This window comes from Vigna umbellata, chromosome 1 (assembly GCF_029865625.1).
Source record: "Vigna umbellata cultivar VRB3 chromosome 1, Vumbellata_1.0, whole genome shotgun sequence".
NCBI lineage: Eukaryota > Viridiplantae > Streptophyta > Magnoliopsida > Fabales > Fabaceae > Vigna > Vigna umbellata.
In genome coordinates, this window is record NC_142165.1 from 86,898,541 (window position 1) to 86,915,508 (window position 16,968).

The 16,968-nt window shown below is 35.4% G+C and overlaps 2 protein-coding genes across 7 annotated transcripts; one reads left to right on the forward strand and one right to left on the reverse strand.

Annotated features, from left to right (window-relative positions):
• The first annotated feature begins 1,520 nt into the window (after positions 1-1,520).
• On the forward strand, positions 1,521-12,329 carry LOC124844398 (putative serine protease EDA2). Its single transcript, XM_047321324.2, has 12 exons — positions 1,521-1,833; positions 1,947-2,072; positions 2,571-2,726; positions 8,361-8,543; positions 8,904-9,020; positions 9,153-9,206; positions 9,308-9,379; positions 10,319-10,524; positions 10,670-10,764; positions 11,150-11,224; positions 11,596-11,679; positions 12,050-12,329. The coding sequence occupies exons 1-12, from the start codon at positions 1,648-1,650 to the stop codon at positions 12,163-12,165; spliced, it is 1,470 nt and encodes a 489-aa protein (XP_047177280.1). The 5' UTR covers positions 1,521-1,647; the 3' UTR covers positions 12,166-12,329.
• Positions 12,330-13,167: 838 nt separating this feature from the next.
• On the reverse strand, positions 13,168-16,588 carry LOC124844403 (DnaJ (DUF3353)). Of its 6 annotated transcripts, none has more exons than XM_047321335.2 (5): positions 16,416-16,588; positions 15,304-15,512; positions 15,105-15,208; positions 13,742-14,186; positions 13,168-13,542 (listed from the first exon to the last, which is right to left on the reverse strand). In XM_047321335.2, the coding sequence occupies exons 2-5, from the start codon at positions 15,444-15,446 to the stop codon at positions 13,386-13,388; spliced, it is 849 nt and encodes a 282-aa protein (XP_047177291.1). In that variant the 5' UTR covers positions 15,447-15,512; positions 16,416-16,588; the 3' UTR covers positions 13,168-13,385. The 6 variants fall into 6 exon arrangements, with proteins under 6 accessions (XP_047177291.1, XP_087960719.1, XP_047177290.1 ...); XM_088104593.1 differs by having other exon boundaries at positions 16,411-16,588; XM_047321334.2 differs by having other exon boundaries at positions 15,304-15,478; positions 16,416-16,587.
• Between the last annotated feature and the right edge of the window lie 380 nt (positions 16,589-16,968).

Consider the following 16,968-nt stretch of genomic DNA (forward strand, 5'->3'; position numbering starts at 1 on the left):
AACAAGACCCAACGCTTGGTTTAAGACCGAACACTATTGGACGAGCGTTGGTCCAAGACCAAGTGATTATCAGGAACGAGCGCTACTAAGACTGAACGCGCGCTACTCAGACTGAACGCTTGGTCCAAGACCGATCACTAATAAACTTACGTAAAACGAATGAATATATATATATATATATATATATATATATATATATATATATATATATATATATATATATATATATATAACACATTTACTAAACTGTTTAGGAAGTTTAAAGAAGAACTATACTTAAGCCGAACACTCACTCATACATATCTACTATTCTATCACGATCATTATTAACGAAATTCCTTGTATAAGAGAACCTAATATAAACGGACGCTTGACCAGATTACCACCTTTACTCAGAATACTACAGTTGACGATCAATCCCTATCTCAACTCAATTCACCATATGCATCATTCATCCATCCACACGTCCAAACAAGCAGTATACACATATCTCATATTCATCAATTAATCAAACAACGTATCATGCAAACATGCCAACGTTCAAACAAGAATTTAATCAAATTATATAAGCTTCCCTTACCTCTAAGCGTGACCGAACGTTCATAATTTGAACCGAATAGCTCACCACCAATCTCTTAGAAGACTACGATCACGATTTATGAAACTAACCAAATGAAAGACCAGAAAGACGTTCAGAAATGGGTTAAGGAACTCATGTAACCAAAAACTGAGTTTGCATGTACAAAAAAACCACTCGGCTGAGAGAGATGAACTTATCAGTCCATAATCCAAAACTGATCGGTTCAAACGAACGCCCTCGACGCCGGGAGTGTTCAGACGGTGCCTGAGAGGTGATCGGAAGAAGAAATGGTGAGGTTTTCTTAGAGAGAAGGAGGAGGTTTTAGAGAGAAGGAGGAGAAAAGAGCTTCAGCAGTTTGGAGGAGAAAAGAGCTTCAGCAGTTTGGAGAAGAAGAAAAACATGCAGAGAAGTGACACGTTATTTGAAATTTGGCCTTAAATATTGCCGTCACCCAAAACGAACGGCCACTCTCTTGCAGTCACCTGTTTTTCACTAACTGAGACACTCACTCTCCTTTTGACACATGGATCCCACTACTTGGGGTTTTTGTGTGTGTTTTTAACGAGGTATGTCATATATTATATATGTATTTTGATTAAACAATTTAAACCATATTTTATATATATATATATATATGTGTGTGTCGGTGTGAGTTGAGTTTAAATGATTTAGACGGACGAAATATTATTTTCTTAAATAGTTGTTTACTTTCCAAAATTGAAAAGTAAATTTTTTTAGTCTCTTCAAATTTAAATGTGAATTTTTATGTTTTAAACTAATTTTAGTTGCACTAATACGATGTTAAAAATATTTCTGAAATACCTAATAATATTTTTTTATTAAGAACTTCAAAGCCAAGCAAAACAAAATCAAACTCAAAACTTCATTAATTAAGCGCCTTCAACGTGTGGAGAGATTAAGTAATATGCACCTTTTGGGAAGTTTATTTTTTATTTTGATCTCATGTAGCACGATGCATATATTTTAATATTTGAGGTTGCAAGACTCTACACATCATTCCATTTTCACAAGGAAACACAAACTGAAGCGCGAGGAAGCAGAGTATCATGGCCATGAGACGGAAAGATTGGGTGATTGCGACAGCGTTAACGTTGTTGCTGTTTGTTTCTTTTCCGGCGTTCAGTTACGGACTTGTTCCTCCTCGTACGCTGCTCAATAAGTTGTCGGAGGGCAAATATCTCACCAATCAGGAGCACTGGTTCGACCAAACCCTCGATCACTTCTCTCCCTATGTATCCCCCTCTCTCTCACTGCTAAATTAGAAGCAAAATCTTTAGCGCATTGTAGTCCTTTATATATATATATTTTTTAAATTGTGTGCTAAAAGATTGGTTGTGCCCTGCAGGATCACCGGCAATTCCGGCAGCGTTACTATGAGTTCCTAGACTATTTCCGGATCCCCGATGGACCAATTTTTTTGTTAATCGGTGGCGAAGGCACATCCAATGGCATAGCGAATGACTATCTAGCTGTAAGTTGAAATTCTTGGTCCAAACTTGTTGCACCCTCCATTTTTTATTTATGAGATGCAGTTTCATTTTCCTAATACCCAATTATAATCTATGTTGCATTAATTGCTTTTACACTAAAATAACCATAACTAAAAGAGAAAGAAATTGTACTGACAAAAAAATAGTAAATAACAAGGGTGGTTTTAAATTATATATAAATTTATGATAGGTTTATTAAATCCAACAATAAACCATTTTCTTGTAATTAGGCAGAGAGAGAGAATATATTTTCTTTTGTTGGCAAAGGGTACTCATCAGTACTAACAAATATTGGGTTGGCCCGTGTATTAGTTGTCTATGAGGATGAGAGGTAAACACATAATTTAAGTATGGCAACGCTTTAATCCTCTCCCCAACAAGTCTGGTTTTTTTTCTTTTTGTTCCAATAAATAGTTATGTTGTTTTTTTTTTGAAGAAAACGTAATAATATAAACATATTTCCTTTTTTTTTTCCTTAGGTACTGGCAAAGAAGTTTGGCGCAGCTTTGGTTTCTCTGGAACATCGCTACTACGGAAAGAGTTCTCCGTTTAGTTCTTTGGAGACAGAAAATTTGAAATATCTTTCATCCAAGCAGGCACTCTCTGATTTGGCCACTTTTCGCCAGTATTATCAGGTAAGCTACATTGTTTTGCTGTTGTAGCTGATAGCAATTTGGTAGAAATGACGCTAGTAAAATAGTAGGACTAAGAAATTTGTTGAAAAGAAATAGTGGATAGTTCTTTCTTTGAATGTTTTTAGATGACTAGAAGAGCACGAGTAATGCAAACCATTGTTCACATATAAGTTGCGAAAAAACCAAATTTTAAAATGCTGTAAACGTTTATCAGAAAGAACTACTGTGATTGTGATTGGCATTTGGATATAGATTAAGGCAGGGTCAGTGGCATTGAGATGATTCTCGACTAATGTTTTCTGTTACACAGTTTACCTAACTTTCATCTATTTAAAATAAGTCGGTATGCATTGAATTCAGTATAAGAAAGATATCTTGGATATCCCTATTGTTTTAAAGAAGAAGTAATAGATTTTGCATGGTAAGAACAGGATATCAGATTGCTCCTCAGCAATTTTCGTTTTTGTACTTTACTTGTGCATTGTGATTGTACTTGGAGTTTGTAAATTTGAGGTCAGAGGTGCGTCTTAGGGTAGATATGAGAAAGCAAATTTTGACTAGATTCTGCATATCCAAAATAGTGAAGGGTACAAGGCCAAATATCATGATAGAATGATGGTCCATGTGCTAATAGAATGCCATCTCAGCAACACGGAATCTCCTTATAATAGATGCATACAGTGCCTTTATTCTGTTCAGGAATCCTCTTGGGCCTACTAGTTTGGAATGCCTTGTTCTCCGTCATATCACCCTATCCACAACAACCTTGTCCTCAAGATTGTAAGCAGCTAGTAACTCATTCCAAGTCTTCCACATGGCATCATCAGGGGATAAGCTATGCCACTGGACAAAGCGAATTTGATAGGAGAGTACGTGCAAAAGTAGTATTGAAGCCCAATATTGCCAAAGGAAACACCACAGGATAGTTGTCAATGAAGAATGATGGAATCTGATCAACGTGAGTAGGAGGTGGACCTGCTGCACGTGCCTTCAAGTTGCAGAAGTAAAAAAAATGTGTATCTTTGTCTAATGTGGCACAGGTCTAAGGGTAAGCCACAAGGCCTAGATTCCAAGCACGCTATAAGGACCATAAAAATGCTTAGAAAGCTTATGGTTGAAGTTCCACATAAACCCACAAATCAACCTAAAAAATAAGGTCAATATGATGCTTATTTGCTGCAGATTTCATTGTCTTTTTGTGTCTTGAGTAAATTTCTTTTTAGCAAGGAAAAAATCTCATCATAACTTTGTAACTTAGAAATACAAGCTGCCCAAATACAGTAGGGAGAGAAGCCTAAGGAAGAATGAACCGAATTATTATAATGGAAAACAACATCCATGCTTATTGTGAAATAATAGAGAAGATTAGGAGAAATCTCCCTTATGTGTTTAGCATACACATAGGGTAGTTTATTTATAATGTAAGATAAGGGTTAAACCCTAAATACAGAATGGGCTAAGCTCAATTAACATAAACACATAACTTAACATCTAACACTCCCCCTCAAGCTGGAGCATATAAATCATATGTTCCAAGCTTGTTACAAAGATAGTCAATTCTTGGTCCTCGTAAGGACTTGGTGAATATGTCTGCCAACTGGTTGCTTGAGGGCCCATAACCCACAGGTCCCAGGATCGGAACCTGGCTCTGATACCATGTTAGAAGTGGACTTTAAGCCTAACTCAACCCCACAAAACCGGCTTGTAAGGTGAGGTTTGCACCTCACTTATATATTATAAATTAGCCTTATCTCTAGTCGATGTGGGACTTCCAACACCCCCCTTCACGTCGAGGTATAGACATCTCGTGCGTGATAGTAGAAATTGGGTGGTCCGATAACGGGTGGAATAGAAGAATAGAATGCTCACGTAGAACTCGCTAGGATAGGCTCTAACCATGGCTCTGATACCATGTGAAATAATAGAGAAGATTAGGAGAAATCTCCCTTATGTGTTTAGCATACACATAGGGTAGTTTATTTATAATGTAAGATAAGGGTTAAACCCTAAATACAGAATGGGCTAAGCCCAATTAACATAAACACACAACTTAACATCTAACACTTATAAACATCCGTTTAGTTGGAGGATGGTAACATCGATACCCTTTGTATAGCATATCCAAGAAACACACATCTTAAAGCCCGATGTGCCAATTTGTTTGGGTTCTTTTGAATCTGCACGAATGCTACACAACCAAAAACACAAGGAGGCAAATTTGTACTACCAAGGGCAACCACTTTGTTCAGGAGAGTCTGCAGTGGCGTTTGAAACTCATTAGAGCTAGAAGGGATACGATTTATGACATGTTGCCATTGTAAGAGCCCCTCCCCAATAAGAGAAAGGCATATGGGCCTCTAATAATAAAGAACATACCACCTCTAGTAAGTGCCGATTTTTTCGCTCGACAACACCCTTTTGTTGCGGTGTATTAGGACAAGTAGTTTGATGAATAATCCCATCTACTCCCAAGTACCTCTTGAGGTCTAGGCTTTGGTATTCACCACCATTGTCACTGCGAAGAACCTAAACCTTTGCATTGTATTGGGTTTCAATCATTTTGTGAAACTTTTGAAATATCAAGTTCACTTCTCCTTTGGACTTCATTAACCATAACCAAGTCATTCTAGTGCAGTCATCTATGAAAGTAACAAACCAACGTGATCCTCTTAGAGTAGAAATCTTAGAAGGACCCCAAACATCCAAGTGTATAAGCATAAAAGGAACAATACTTTTATTCAAACTGAGTGGAAAAGGAACATGATGACTTTTTGCTTGTTCACATACATCACAACGAAAAACAGAGATATCAATCTTTGCAAATAATAAAGGAAACAATTTTTTCAAGTAACTAAATGAAGCATGTCCCAGGCGACAATGCCATAGCCAAACTTTAGTTTCTTCTTTCTGTTTGGTAGAACTCTTCACGGTCAAAGCGCTTTCTAACATCCCAGAATCTTTTGACACCAAGTCCAAATAGTATAATCTTCCTTGTTTAACACCATAACCAATCGTCTGTCTGGTTTGAATGTCCTTAAACACACAAAAATTGGGCCAAAATATAACAATACAATTTAGGGATGTAGTAATTTGTGATACAGACAAAAGGTTATATTCTAGAGATGGAACAACTAAAACAGAATCCAAAGTAAAATTATTAGTAAGGGTTAAGGATCCTTTTCCAATAACAGAGGTTGTGTCACCATTGGCAGTGGAAATCAATTCTTTTGAGGATGGTTTCATGGATGAAATTTGTCTAGAATCAAAAATCATATGATCAGTAGCACCTGAATCAATTATCCATGTGCTATTAGTAATAGGTACAAAAAACTCACCACCATTACCTCTAATTGCCATCAAAGCAGTGGACTCTTTGGAGGCTTCATCTATGATTTTTGCCTCAACAACCGCTGCAGTTGGATTCTTTCTTCGTTGATCCCGACTGTGATCCCACCACTCTGGATATCCATTAAGTTCAAAACAACGACTCTTAGTGTGTCCCTGCTGATTGCAGTGAGTGCATTTAAACTTAGACTTATCTATATTTGAGTTTGCTTTAGGATGATTTCCTTTTGTTTGACCCTGCCAGTTTCTGTTTCGAGCTATCATGGCTGTGCTGTCAGAAATTTCTGATTCACCTTTCAAAGTCGTTTGACGTACTGCCTCTCGACGAATCAATGCATAAGAATTCTCCAACTCTGGGACAGGTTCTTTGCGTAAAATCTCTCCACGAATTTGTTCAAACTCACCATCTAATCCCGCAAGGAATATATGCACCCTTAGTCGTCCAATTGATTTCTTGTATGCTGTGACATCTTCAGGATCTTTCATGACCACCTTATCACGATGATCCAATTCCTGAAAAATTTCCATCAATTCTCCATAACACTCCGAGAGAGGCCTACCATTTTGTTTTGCAGTAAAAGCCTTTTGATTCAAAGTAAAGACTTGTAACTCATCACTTCCATCATAGAATGCCTTAGATAATGCACTCCAAATTTCATGGGCTGTGGCTAAGCGTAAGTAACGCTTCATAATTTCTGGGCTCATGGACAGCAGCAACCACCTCTTCACCTTTTGATTTTCTGCATACCATTTTTCATAACCAGGATCTTGCTCTGCAGGTTGTTTCTCCTTGCCTCGAATATATGAGAGTTTCTCCCTCTCTGCGATATGCATTTCCATTATCTGTGACCATATGTCGTAATTTGTTTCACTAAGAACGATTTCAGCATTGAAAGCACTTTAAGATTGAATAATGACAGGGGTCAATACAGACCCTGATTTGGGTGCAGAGTTTTTATCAGACATCTTATGGGTTCACAGGATGTTTAAAAAAGAGGTTAAGAAAATGGTGGATCAAGCTTAAGGAACCTGGTGGCTCGTGATACCATATTGTGAAATGGCATTCAAAGACATATTTTCATGATTACAGAGAGTGTGTATATGTAGAGCAGTAGAGAGAATATATCTCTGGAAACAAAAACTGTCTAATCCCTATAATTAAGCTAATCCCTATAACTAATCCTGAAAATTAGCTAATGCAATAAATCAACCTATATTTGGTAATTTACTATACAGTGAATCAATTAGAAATCTTAACAAATTCTGCCCAAGACAAGTAGCTGAACCTGATACAAGGCTTAATGTGACCAAAAGCATGCAAATAGTGTTCAACAATGCGGTTCATAACCTCTGTCTATCCATCAGTTTGCAAGTGGTAAGAAGAACTCGGGAAATAGGATGTCACTTAATTTGAATAGGTCATACCAAAAAATGGCTGACAAATAGAGGATCACAGTTGGAGACAATTCTTCTTGGGAAGTCTTGGTGCTTGCAAAGAATGGAGACAAATAACTTGACCACTTTGTGAGCAGTAAATTTCTATGTCAGGGCACCCAAATGAATGGATTTGGAGAAACGATCCACTATGACAAGAATAATGATGAAGCTTGATGATGGAGGAAGTCTACTTTTGAAATCAAGAGAAGCATCTTTCCACATGTTGCTCGGGATTGGAAATGGCTGAAGTAAACCAATAGGATTTAGTGGAGAGTACTTGGTTTGCTAGCAAATGGAACATTGTGATATAAAACTACGGACCTCTTGGTCCATGTTACGCCAGTTAAATTTTTGAGGCAGGTGGTTCAATGGTTTGGCGAAACCAGCATGCACTCTAATAGGGGATTCATGGAATTCTTTGAGGAGTAGATCGCAAAACAAGAGAGGCCAATCGAAATTTTGCTTTGGCAAATTAACAATCTATCATTTGAGCTGAAATTTTGGACAATGTTAGGAGTATCTTGCCATTTAGCACACTACTCTTGGGAGCAGGGGATGCAATTGTAATTGTTGTTTAAGATTGTCCAAGAACAAAAACTGGGGTACTGACAAAATAAAAAACGATACACCCATGAGCACTAATGATCTAGATACGACATCAACTGCATTCTAGATATCAATTAATCATATTTGCCTCTTCTGTTTGATTTTCTTTTTTTCACTGTACTTCAGGTTTGTCTATGGCATGAATCAAATTTTTAAATAATCCATTCCTAGATATGGTGTTCATTGTTTATTAGATTGCAGATTTCCTGTCCGTTTTGTTTGATTTCTTTCTGTCATTTCATGCAGGAGTCCTTAAATGCCAAGCTTAATAGAACAAAAATTGAAAACCCCTGGTTCATTTTTGGTGGCTCATATTCTGGAGCACTCAGTGCATGGTTCCGTCTTAAATTTCCCCATTTAACTTGTGGAAGTCTGGCAAGTTCAGCAGTTGTTCTTGCTGTTTATAACTTCACAGAATTTGATCAGCAGGTGAAGATATTTTGTTTCTGTAGTAGCATTTGCTCCCTCCATTTCACTTTGTGTTGTTTAAGCTTTTTCATAAATTTTTAAATTGATGGTCATTTTCAATGCAATTTTATTCCAATGTAAAAGGGAGAGAGAGTTTGCTTATAGAAAGATGAATTGTAACCATTATATGTTTAAATGCTCAACAATTACAAGAATGAAATGGAGAAGAGAGTAAGAATATTTTAGCAATTTTTTTTCTCCATTTGTTGATCTATTGTTTTTCTTTAAACTATTGATAAAATGAAATAGAGGGAGCGTAAAGTTTAATCTTATTTAATTTCCACCAAATTTTGAGCTCTTGGTTTTATTTTTCTCGTGCAGATTGGTGAGTCAGCAGGTCCTGAATGTAAAGCAGTGCTGCAAGAGATTACTCAACTCGTTGAACAAAAGCTTGCAAGCAGTGGAAGCAAAGTGAAGGCCACTTTTGATGCAGAAGATGTATGCTTTGTTCTTTTGTTACACTTTCCTTGCAAAAGCATATTATATTTTGCCACAGGACATGAATGATTTTGCTCACTAGCTTTCCAGTTTGCTTGTCATGTGTATTGACTATTTCCCTCTGTTTGGCAGCTTGAAATAGATGGAGACTTTTTTTATTATTTGGCTGATGCTGCTGCTATAGCAGTAAGTGTTACGAGTATAGTGGTTTTCTTATTAATTGTATTTTCTTGTATTCAAATTTCATTAACAGTCTTCTCTTTTTTCTGGATCTTTGAATTTCCCAGTTTCAATATGGAAATCCAGATAAAGTATGCGAGCCTATAGTTAAAGCTAAGAAGGCTGGAGAGGACTTGGTGGTATGCTTTTCAACTTAGTTCCTTTTCCCAAATATTATGAAACTGGTTGATGGAGTTCTTCCCTCCTTTGTGTGTGTGTGTACTGGTGGGAGATTTAGTACAATTTACTGACAACCTCTGACAGCCCTCACCCCCTCCAATTGTTAACCCTGTTTGCAAATGAATAGTTTATATAGTTCCTTTTTCCTTTGGCCTCTCTAAATTATAGTTTATAGCATGCAAGATTCTTGGTCATTTTATACAACTCAGTCTAGATTTGTTCTATTCCTCACGTTGCTTAAAAGGTGGGGGTGTAAAGTCTCAAATTTGAATATGATATACACTGTAATAATTAGTGGTTCTTCGTTTATGCTGCCCCTTTTATCTGAAATATTTACTCACTACATATGTACTTTACTAGTTTTCTCTAACTCCAATTACTTCGTTATGTTCGTTTATGCTGCCCTTTTTTACACATAACATATCTATTTTATTAGTTTTCTTAACTCCAATTACTTCGTTATGGCCACACTAGCTGATGTATTCAGCCCCTTAATCATAATCTTCATAACTGAACAAGTAATTTGGTATTTTATCACATAGGAATACTCTAGATTTTGAGTGTCTTGTAATTAGCTGCATCCACCTCTTTTCTTATCACATTGAAATGCTTTTCTGTTTTGTTTTTCATTTTGTCACTTGTGTCTTTCTTAAGTAATATGCAAGAGATAGTGCATTTAATCCGTCAATGGTTGTCTTTATTCTATTTTACATTGGAGGGCAAGTCTTGGAACAATAGCAAGGTTACTTCTATCTTTGAGTTAGGTTGTGCACATGCACCCTGCCCTACCTGCACCAGGTGGCAGCCTTGTGCATGGGATGGATCACCATTTTAAATTCATTAGAAAGTTGTCTTTGTGGTTTAATACATCTGATGTAAACAATTATTTTAACATGCAGGATGCTTATGCCAAATATGTTAAAGAGTACTACTCTGGAACTTTTGGTGTTAGTGTACAGAGTTATGATCAGAAGTACTTGAAAAGAACTGATATTAATAAAGACAGTTCATCTCGATTATGGTGGTTTCAAGTTTGCACTGAAGTTGCATACTTTCAGGTGGCTCCCTCAAATGATAGTATTCGCTCCTCAAAAGTTGACGCAAAGCAAGTTCCTTATCCTTACTGTTGGCTTTACATACTTCTATTGACAGGATTTTGTCACCACTATACTTTTCATGTTTGTAGTTATTGAATTTTTTTTCTATATAATGTCGTTAATTTGTACAAAGTGGTTTCTTCTACAATGCAGATACCACTTGGACCTTTGCGAAAATGTCTTTGGAAAGGGTACCTTTCCTGACGTTGATGCAACTAACTTATACTACGGTGGCACAAAAATTGCTGGTAAAGAAACTTGCCCATGCTTGAATTTGATGTTATTTTCCTCCTCCCGAACACCCCAGTCATTTTAACAATACATGTAAAAATTCATAAATAATATATTTACTTGATTCTGACTCCTCCATTATATTATATATACGGTTTTATTTATCCTTTATTTGTTCATAGATGTCCAGTGGGCCTTGATGATTGTTATCCTGAACACGAGCTTAAGAAGTCATTTTTGAAAAAATATCTATTCTCTGATTGCATATTTGAAATTTATAAACTAGTATATAAAACAAATTCTTCAGTACAATCTTTAATGGCATCTTATGACTTTACTGTGTAAACTATTTATTAGAATATGAACTGATTTTATGTATTCTATTCTGATGTACATGAACAGGTTCCAAAATAATATTTACAAACGGCTCACAAGACCCTTGGCGCCATGCGTCCAAACAAACTTCATCTCCTGATAGTGAGTTGCCTGTTACTTTTGTTATCCTTGTTATTTCTGTAGGGGTATACTTGAACCATATTTCTCTAGAATACTACAGGCATTGTTTATTCAATGGTTATCTAGGACAAATGAGTGGCTCATTTCCCATAAAAGTTACATTAAGTAATGTGTAATCTCATCTGTTCAATTGCTTGAATGTTAGCAACATGATCTTAGCTTTCAGCTCAAACATTATCTGGTACTATTTATTTGAGTAATAAAGGGGGGGAAACAAATATTCTGAATCATGTAGCAGCATGGTAAAAATATATATTATTCTGCCTTGGTTGTGCAATGCAAACAATACTGTTATTAATTGAATGCTGCCTGATTGCTATTAAACGTTTCAGTGCCCTCCTACGTTGTTTCATGTTCTAACTGTGGCCACTGTTCTGATTATCGAGGATGTCCTCAAGTTCCTTTCGCCATTGAAGGTATGTGTCTCATTTCCTCTCCAACATATTGCTCACAATGTTACTCTTTTTTATATAGAAATATTTTGCTTCTTAAAAGAGAAGTTGGACTTCTTTGCACAAAGTTTAATAATTTTTTGTATATGAAAAAAATACACTTACCTCTCCTAACTCATGTTAAATAATACTCATATCTCTTTTAGTTTTTAAATAAACATTCACCTATATTCTGTTTTAAATGAATGATATTCACATCTTCTCTGGCTTTCAAAAACATAAAACTCTTATGTTTTTGATAAATGACTGAGTTCTTATAAACTGATATTCATATCCGCTAGCATAGTCATGCTATAATATCAGCCGAGATTCTAATTTTTTATTTGTTTTACAGGTAGTGAGAAAAACTGCACCTCTCCTGACGCAGTTCACAAAGTAAGGCAAAAGATTTCAGAAAATATGGACTTGTGGTTATCTGAGTGCGTGGACACAGGCAGAAGTTTTATATGATTATTTACATACACCAATTGCACGGTGCACTATAACTTTACTTTTGGAATTTCTTTCCTTTAAAAAGATAATATTTACACCCTTCAATATTTTGTTAAATGACTTTGTATAAAATGACCAAATATAAAGCAAAATATATGTATGCACTGTTATGTTTATGTATTTATCTCTGTTGCATGCAATGCGAGATTTTAAACTATAAAGTTAGATTATACTGTATGTGTAAATTTTCCTTCACAAATTGGTCGTGGAATGTTGAATGGGACTTAAAATTCATTTTTTTAATATGGTATTAAAGTTATCTTAATTTAAAGACATTGAAATCCAGGCTTGGAATTTGAGTTTGGATTTTAAAAAATTTCAATAGAGCTCCATTTATTTTCATGTACAAAGGACTGTAACCACAAAACTCCATATAATAAATAATCTTTTTTAGTCTTTTTAATTATAAATATCCAATTTTGATAACCAGACTTAGATTTCAAATTAAAATCTATTTGATTAATTATTTAGAAAGTTCTCGTAAGAATTATTCACGTATACACTAAATCAAGCAAAAAGTATGATATTATACCAGTGACGCAGTTCGTAACTAAGTTGATTACTTGTTGACTAATTCGATTATCATAACTCTGAGATCTTTATCGCTGCCTTACTTGTTGCCTTATCTCACCAATTAACTGTTTAAAGAAGAATTATAAGATTAACTGGAAGATTTTAAAAGTAGAAGAAAAAAACTTCAAACTATATTAGAATTTTGCTTTTATTTATATATAGGAAACTCGTGATGAGTTGTATTAATGCTTACCCAGAAGACGATCATTGTAGGGTATCAGAAAAGCCTGGGTCACACATTTCTGAGTGAGAATGTAAACATTTTTAGACCCCTGATGCGTAAAAACTACATTAGATCACAAGTAATTCGAATCATGTTAGATACACTCGTCCAAGGAGAGAAATTTCTCTTTGAAGAGAGATATATGTCAATTTGAAAGCTAAAAATATCCATACTGAAGAAAAAACATTCATTTCCGCTTCTAAATAACTCCAGTTCCTTTGCTCATTCAAATATTGAATCTAGAAAGAGAAACAACTACTCACCAACAAAATAAGGTATTTCATTTTTTTTTTCTGAGCTATAATTTGACACTGAATAAGGTAAGCGATAATATTTTGTGAACTTCAACTGCAAAAACTGGTCTTCTGCTTTAAAACCCTCTTCATCTAAGATAGGTCGATGAAACCCATAATAAAACATACGTAATCAATGATGAGATCACTTCAAATGCCCTTGGTCCCTTAAGTATGGTGATAGGAGGAATTACTGACACCATCAAGAAGGTTCCCAATAGCCACGAAATAGCAAAGGCTCCAAACCTGCATCAAAGCACCACTCTATATAAGAAGAAACCCGAAGAGAAAACCACAGATGCATCAAATTCTAGACATAGGCGCAATGATATCAGCATCAGAATGTCACACCATGGGAATGTGATGCTTCTAAATGAAAAATAACATTCCATGAGTTAATAGAGAATAACATATTTGAAAGAACAAAGCACATTTGTGCACGTACCCATATAGTACAGTTCGAATCTTGCTCTTCAGCCGCTCATGTATAAAGTACATTGTAGCGATCAGAGATATTGCCACCTGAAGAGTTGGTCCTTCCTCAGTTGGAAAGAGGACAGTTAAAACTCCAAGTACCAAGAACGTTAGTGATGTTTTTATAATGAATTTTGTAGATGGTGTTTGAAATCTGCCTCTGACAGCTTGAACAAATCGGGATTGATTAACTTCCCTCATTTTCTTCTTAATGTCAATTTTTGGGTTTTTCCGTTCATAGAACTTCTGCATGATTATTTTGTCATGCGCTGATTCAATAGCATCTACACTTGGCTTGTGTCCCGCATATTTTTGAATCAGGAAATTCCTTGCTCCTTGAATCTCATCTTCAGAAGCTTCCCTGCTTATTCCAAGTCGTTTATATGGGTCCTTCACATTAATTCTTGGAAAAACAGCTGCATTTGCAGCAAAGGATCAGAAAAATGATAAGCTATACAATATAGTACTGGTTTCATAGTTTTATCCTGGATAGCTGATGACCTCAAAAAAAGATATAGCATCTACCACGTTCTATTACAGCTGAAGATTTCATTTTGGAAATTGAAATCCCAAAAATAGGCTCCCCAAAAATCCTAACTTCTTTGTTCAAAGGGAGTTTCTGGAATCAATAGTGTGCCACTGCAGCCACTATTTGGCCTGCTACAACCACCAAACTAAACCACTTTGCTATGGGCTGCTCCCTGCTCAACTGCTCCACCACTAGAGCATGCTATTTACAACCCTCGTTGATTTTTTGGTAAGAGATTCAAGTTTCATATGCATTAGGAGGAAAATAATTAATTACGATAAAATCCATCAAGACAAGCAACTAATATATTTCAGTGTTTAACAGGAAAGGGGGGGGGGGGGGGGGGCAAAGGAAATAGCCATTCTGGGAAAACAGTAAAGCATAATCCATTACCGGTAAAACCACTAAAAAAAGTGGGAAAAAAAAGGGATTTTGTACCCTCAAAACCAAAAATTGAAAAACAGTTTTCCACCTTCAATCTCCTACAGTTAGTCCACCTAGCCTCCCTAGCTGGTAGGGTATCACTGCATTTATATCACATTCCAGTTCTAGTTCTAAAAAACACCCCCAAGAGCTATGAACAATGTGCTTAAATTCCTAGTCAAGCATTATGAGAGGACCAAACATCCACGAAGATCAAATAATCATTTTCAATTTTAGTTTTATTTATACTAATTTTGCTCCAGGAAAAAGCACCATTTACCAAGTACCTAACATACTGGTTTTACATTATCAATGCCTTAGCAGTAAAATTTTCTGTATCATATAATGTAAGGATTGAGCTTCTTCAAGAAAGAAATGTTACCAGCAGAATCATTAGCCATATCACCATATGAAGCATCCATGGCACTTCTGATCAACTGAAATTGTCGTCTATTGCCTTTTAATATAGGAGAAAAAAAACTTGTTCTGTAAAGTGAAAAGGTCAGGAAACAATGAAATGTTTATCCAATTAACTTGCCATGAAGTTCCAAACTCATGAGGTAATGATTAATAGCGCATACCTTTCCACCTGGATAAACTCTCTTCCTTGTTTGGATCTTCCAGCCACAGAGAAAGCCATAACCTGGACATGGCGTGATCCCAGGTGACTAAAAGGTAGCTGGGGACATCTTGAGGGACAGCCACTCAACCCAGATGCAGTCATTTTTACTAAAATCCTCAGGCAATATGAGCTACCTGTTTATGCTTTTGCGAGAAATTGAGATCACAACTTGATATTTCAATGTCCAAAGAAATAAAAAATAGATAAAAAAAATCAACATCAATGGACAAAGATTGCAGTCTCAGATACAAAAAGACAACTAGGACAATTATAAGCATATTACAGATACAAACCAATTGCTATCATAATATAATTAATCCCATCAATTCTTAGATTCCTAAAGTTAGTGGCTAATTTACAAGTTTCTGATTCTATATGTAACCATTTCCCCCCTTTTCTTGACGGATAATTAGATCCAACTTAATTGTTATAAACTGAACTTAGTTCGAGTTGTTCGGTATAAACATCTGTAATCATCTTATTATCCACATTGCAAGTTCAGCACAACTACCAAGGTAACAATTCCATACATCTATTACTACTATCATAAACCAAATTCAGCACATCTAGTATTTAACCTCAAAAAGATAACATAATATACATACACCTATTACTCCCATACACCAACTAGGACAGACCACCCTAGTGTCATACTACGTTACAATCCGAGGTTTAGATTACAGCACCTAACCACAATTCATGGTTTCAAAAATCTCCCCAATCGCAATTCCGGCCACATTTAATCATTTACCTTCAGTTTTTAGCAATTTCAATCTCAATTTAAAACCTTCATGCAAGTACAACTGGAGTTCACTATAACAAAAAGAACAATTATAAAAAAAACAAAAAGGTGCGGCCACGGCAGGGACTGTGAGGAGAGACAGAAAAAAAATTGAACTTTTAATAGCGGCGCAATTGGGCACAGACTAGAAGTTGTAAGAACCGTTCAAAAAATAAATAAGCATCGCAAATATTATTCCAGAACAGCGGAATTAAGTAAATGACACACAACATCGAAGTATTGCATATACATACAATTGAATCGAAAGAAGAAGTTGGTACGCACGTTACCAGTGAAAGGTGTAAGAAAATGAAAGGGGCAAAAGGCGTTCAGATGGAGCTGGGTTCGTTGAGGTTTAACATGAGAGAGAGTGTGTGTGTATAACGGATAGCAATATGAGCAAGAAGAGAAAAGAGGCTTATGCGAAGAATACCAAAACCCTGCTCCACCCAATTTTGTGAATCAGTCACAGTAACAATAAGAGCGAAAAATAATAACAACCTTCTTTTGTCATTACACTCTTACAACAATTTTAAACAATAAAAGTAAAACTATTAAGAAAAATAAAACTCACTCCTAACCAGAAACATTTAAGTAATTTTTCATATAATTTCTATTTATATTTTTTTCTCAAATTTAAATTTGAAATTAAAATTCGTTTTTATTTCAAATTTTATATATTTTAATTTTTAAATTTTAAAAATTAATAAATATAATCTTTTTAAGTTAATAATATTAATTTTGTTACATATTAAAAAATATTTTAAGTTGATAATAGAATTTCAAATTTATCGAATTGTATAAACAATTCAGTAATTATAATTTAACACAAAACAATAAAGA

Bases quoted from the DNA above. Each gene is read 5' to 3' on its own strand.
- LOC124844398 (XM_047321324.2), top strand. From the start codon at position 1,648: ATGGCCATGAGACGGAAAGATTGGGTGATTGCGACAGCGTTAACGTTG. The intron at 9,021-9,152 runs GTATGCTTTGTT...TCTGTTTGGCAG, and splicing joins CCACTTTTGATGCAGAAGAT to CTTGAAATAGATGGAGACTT. The intron at 11,680-12,049 runs GTATGTGTCTCA...TTTGTTTTACAG, and splicing joins AGTTCCTTTCGCCATTGAAG to GTAGTGAGAAAAACTGCACC.
- LOC124844403 (XM_047321335.2), bottom strand. From the start codon at position 15,446: ATGACTGCATCTGGGTTGAGTGGCTGTCCCTCAAGATGTCCCCAGCTA. The intron at 14,187-15,104 runs GTAACATTTCTT...CTGCAAATGCAG, and splicing joins TATGGCTAATGATTCTGCTG to CTGTTTTTCCAAGAATTAAT. The intron at 13,543-13,741 runs GTACGTGCACAA...GCTTTGATGCAG, and splicing joins ATTCGAACTGTACTATATGG to GTTTGGAGCCTTTGCTATTT.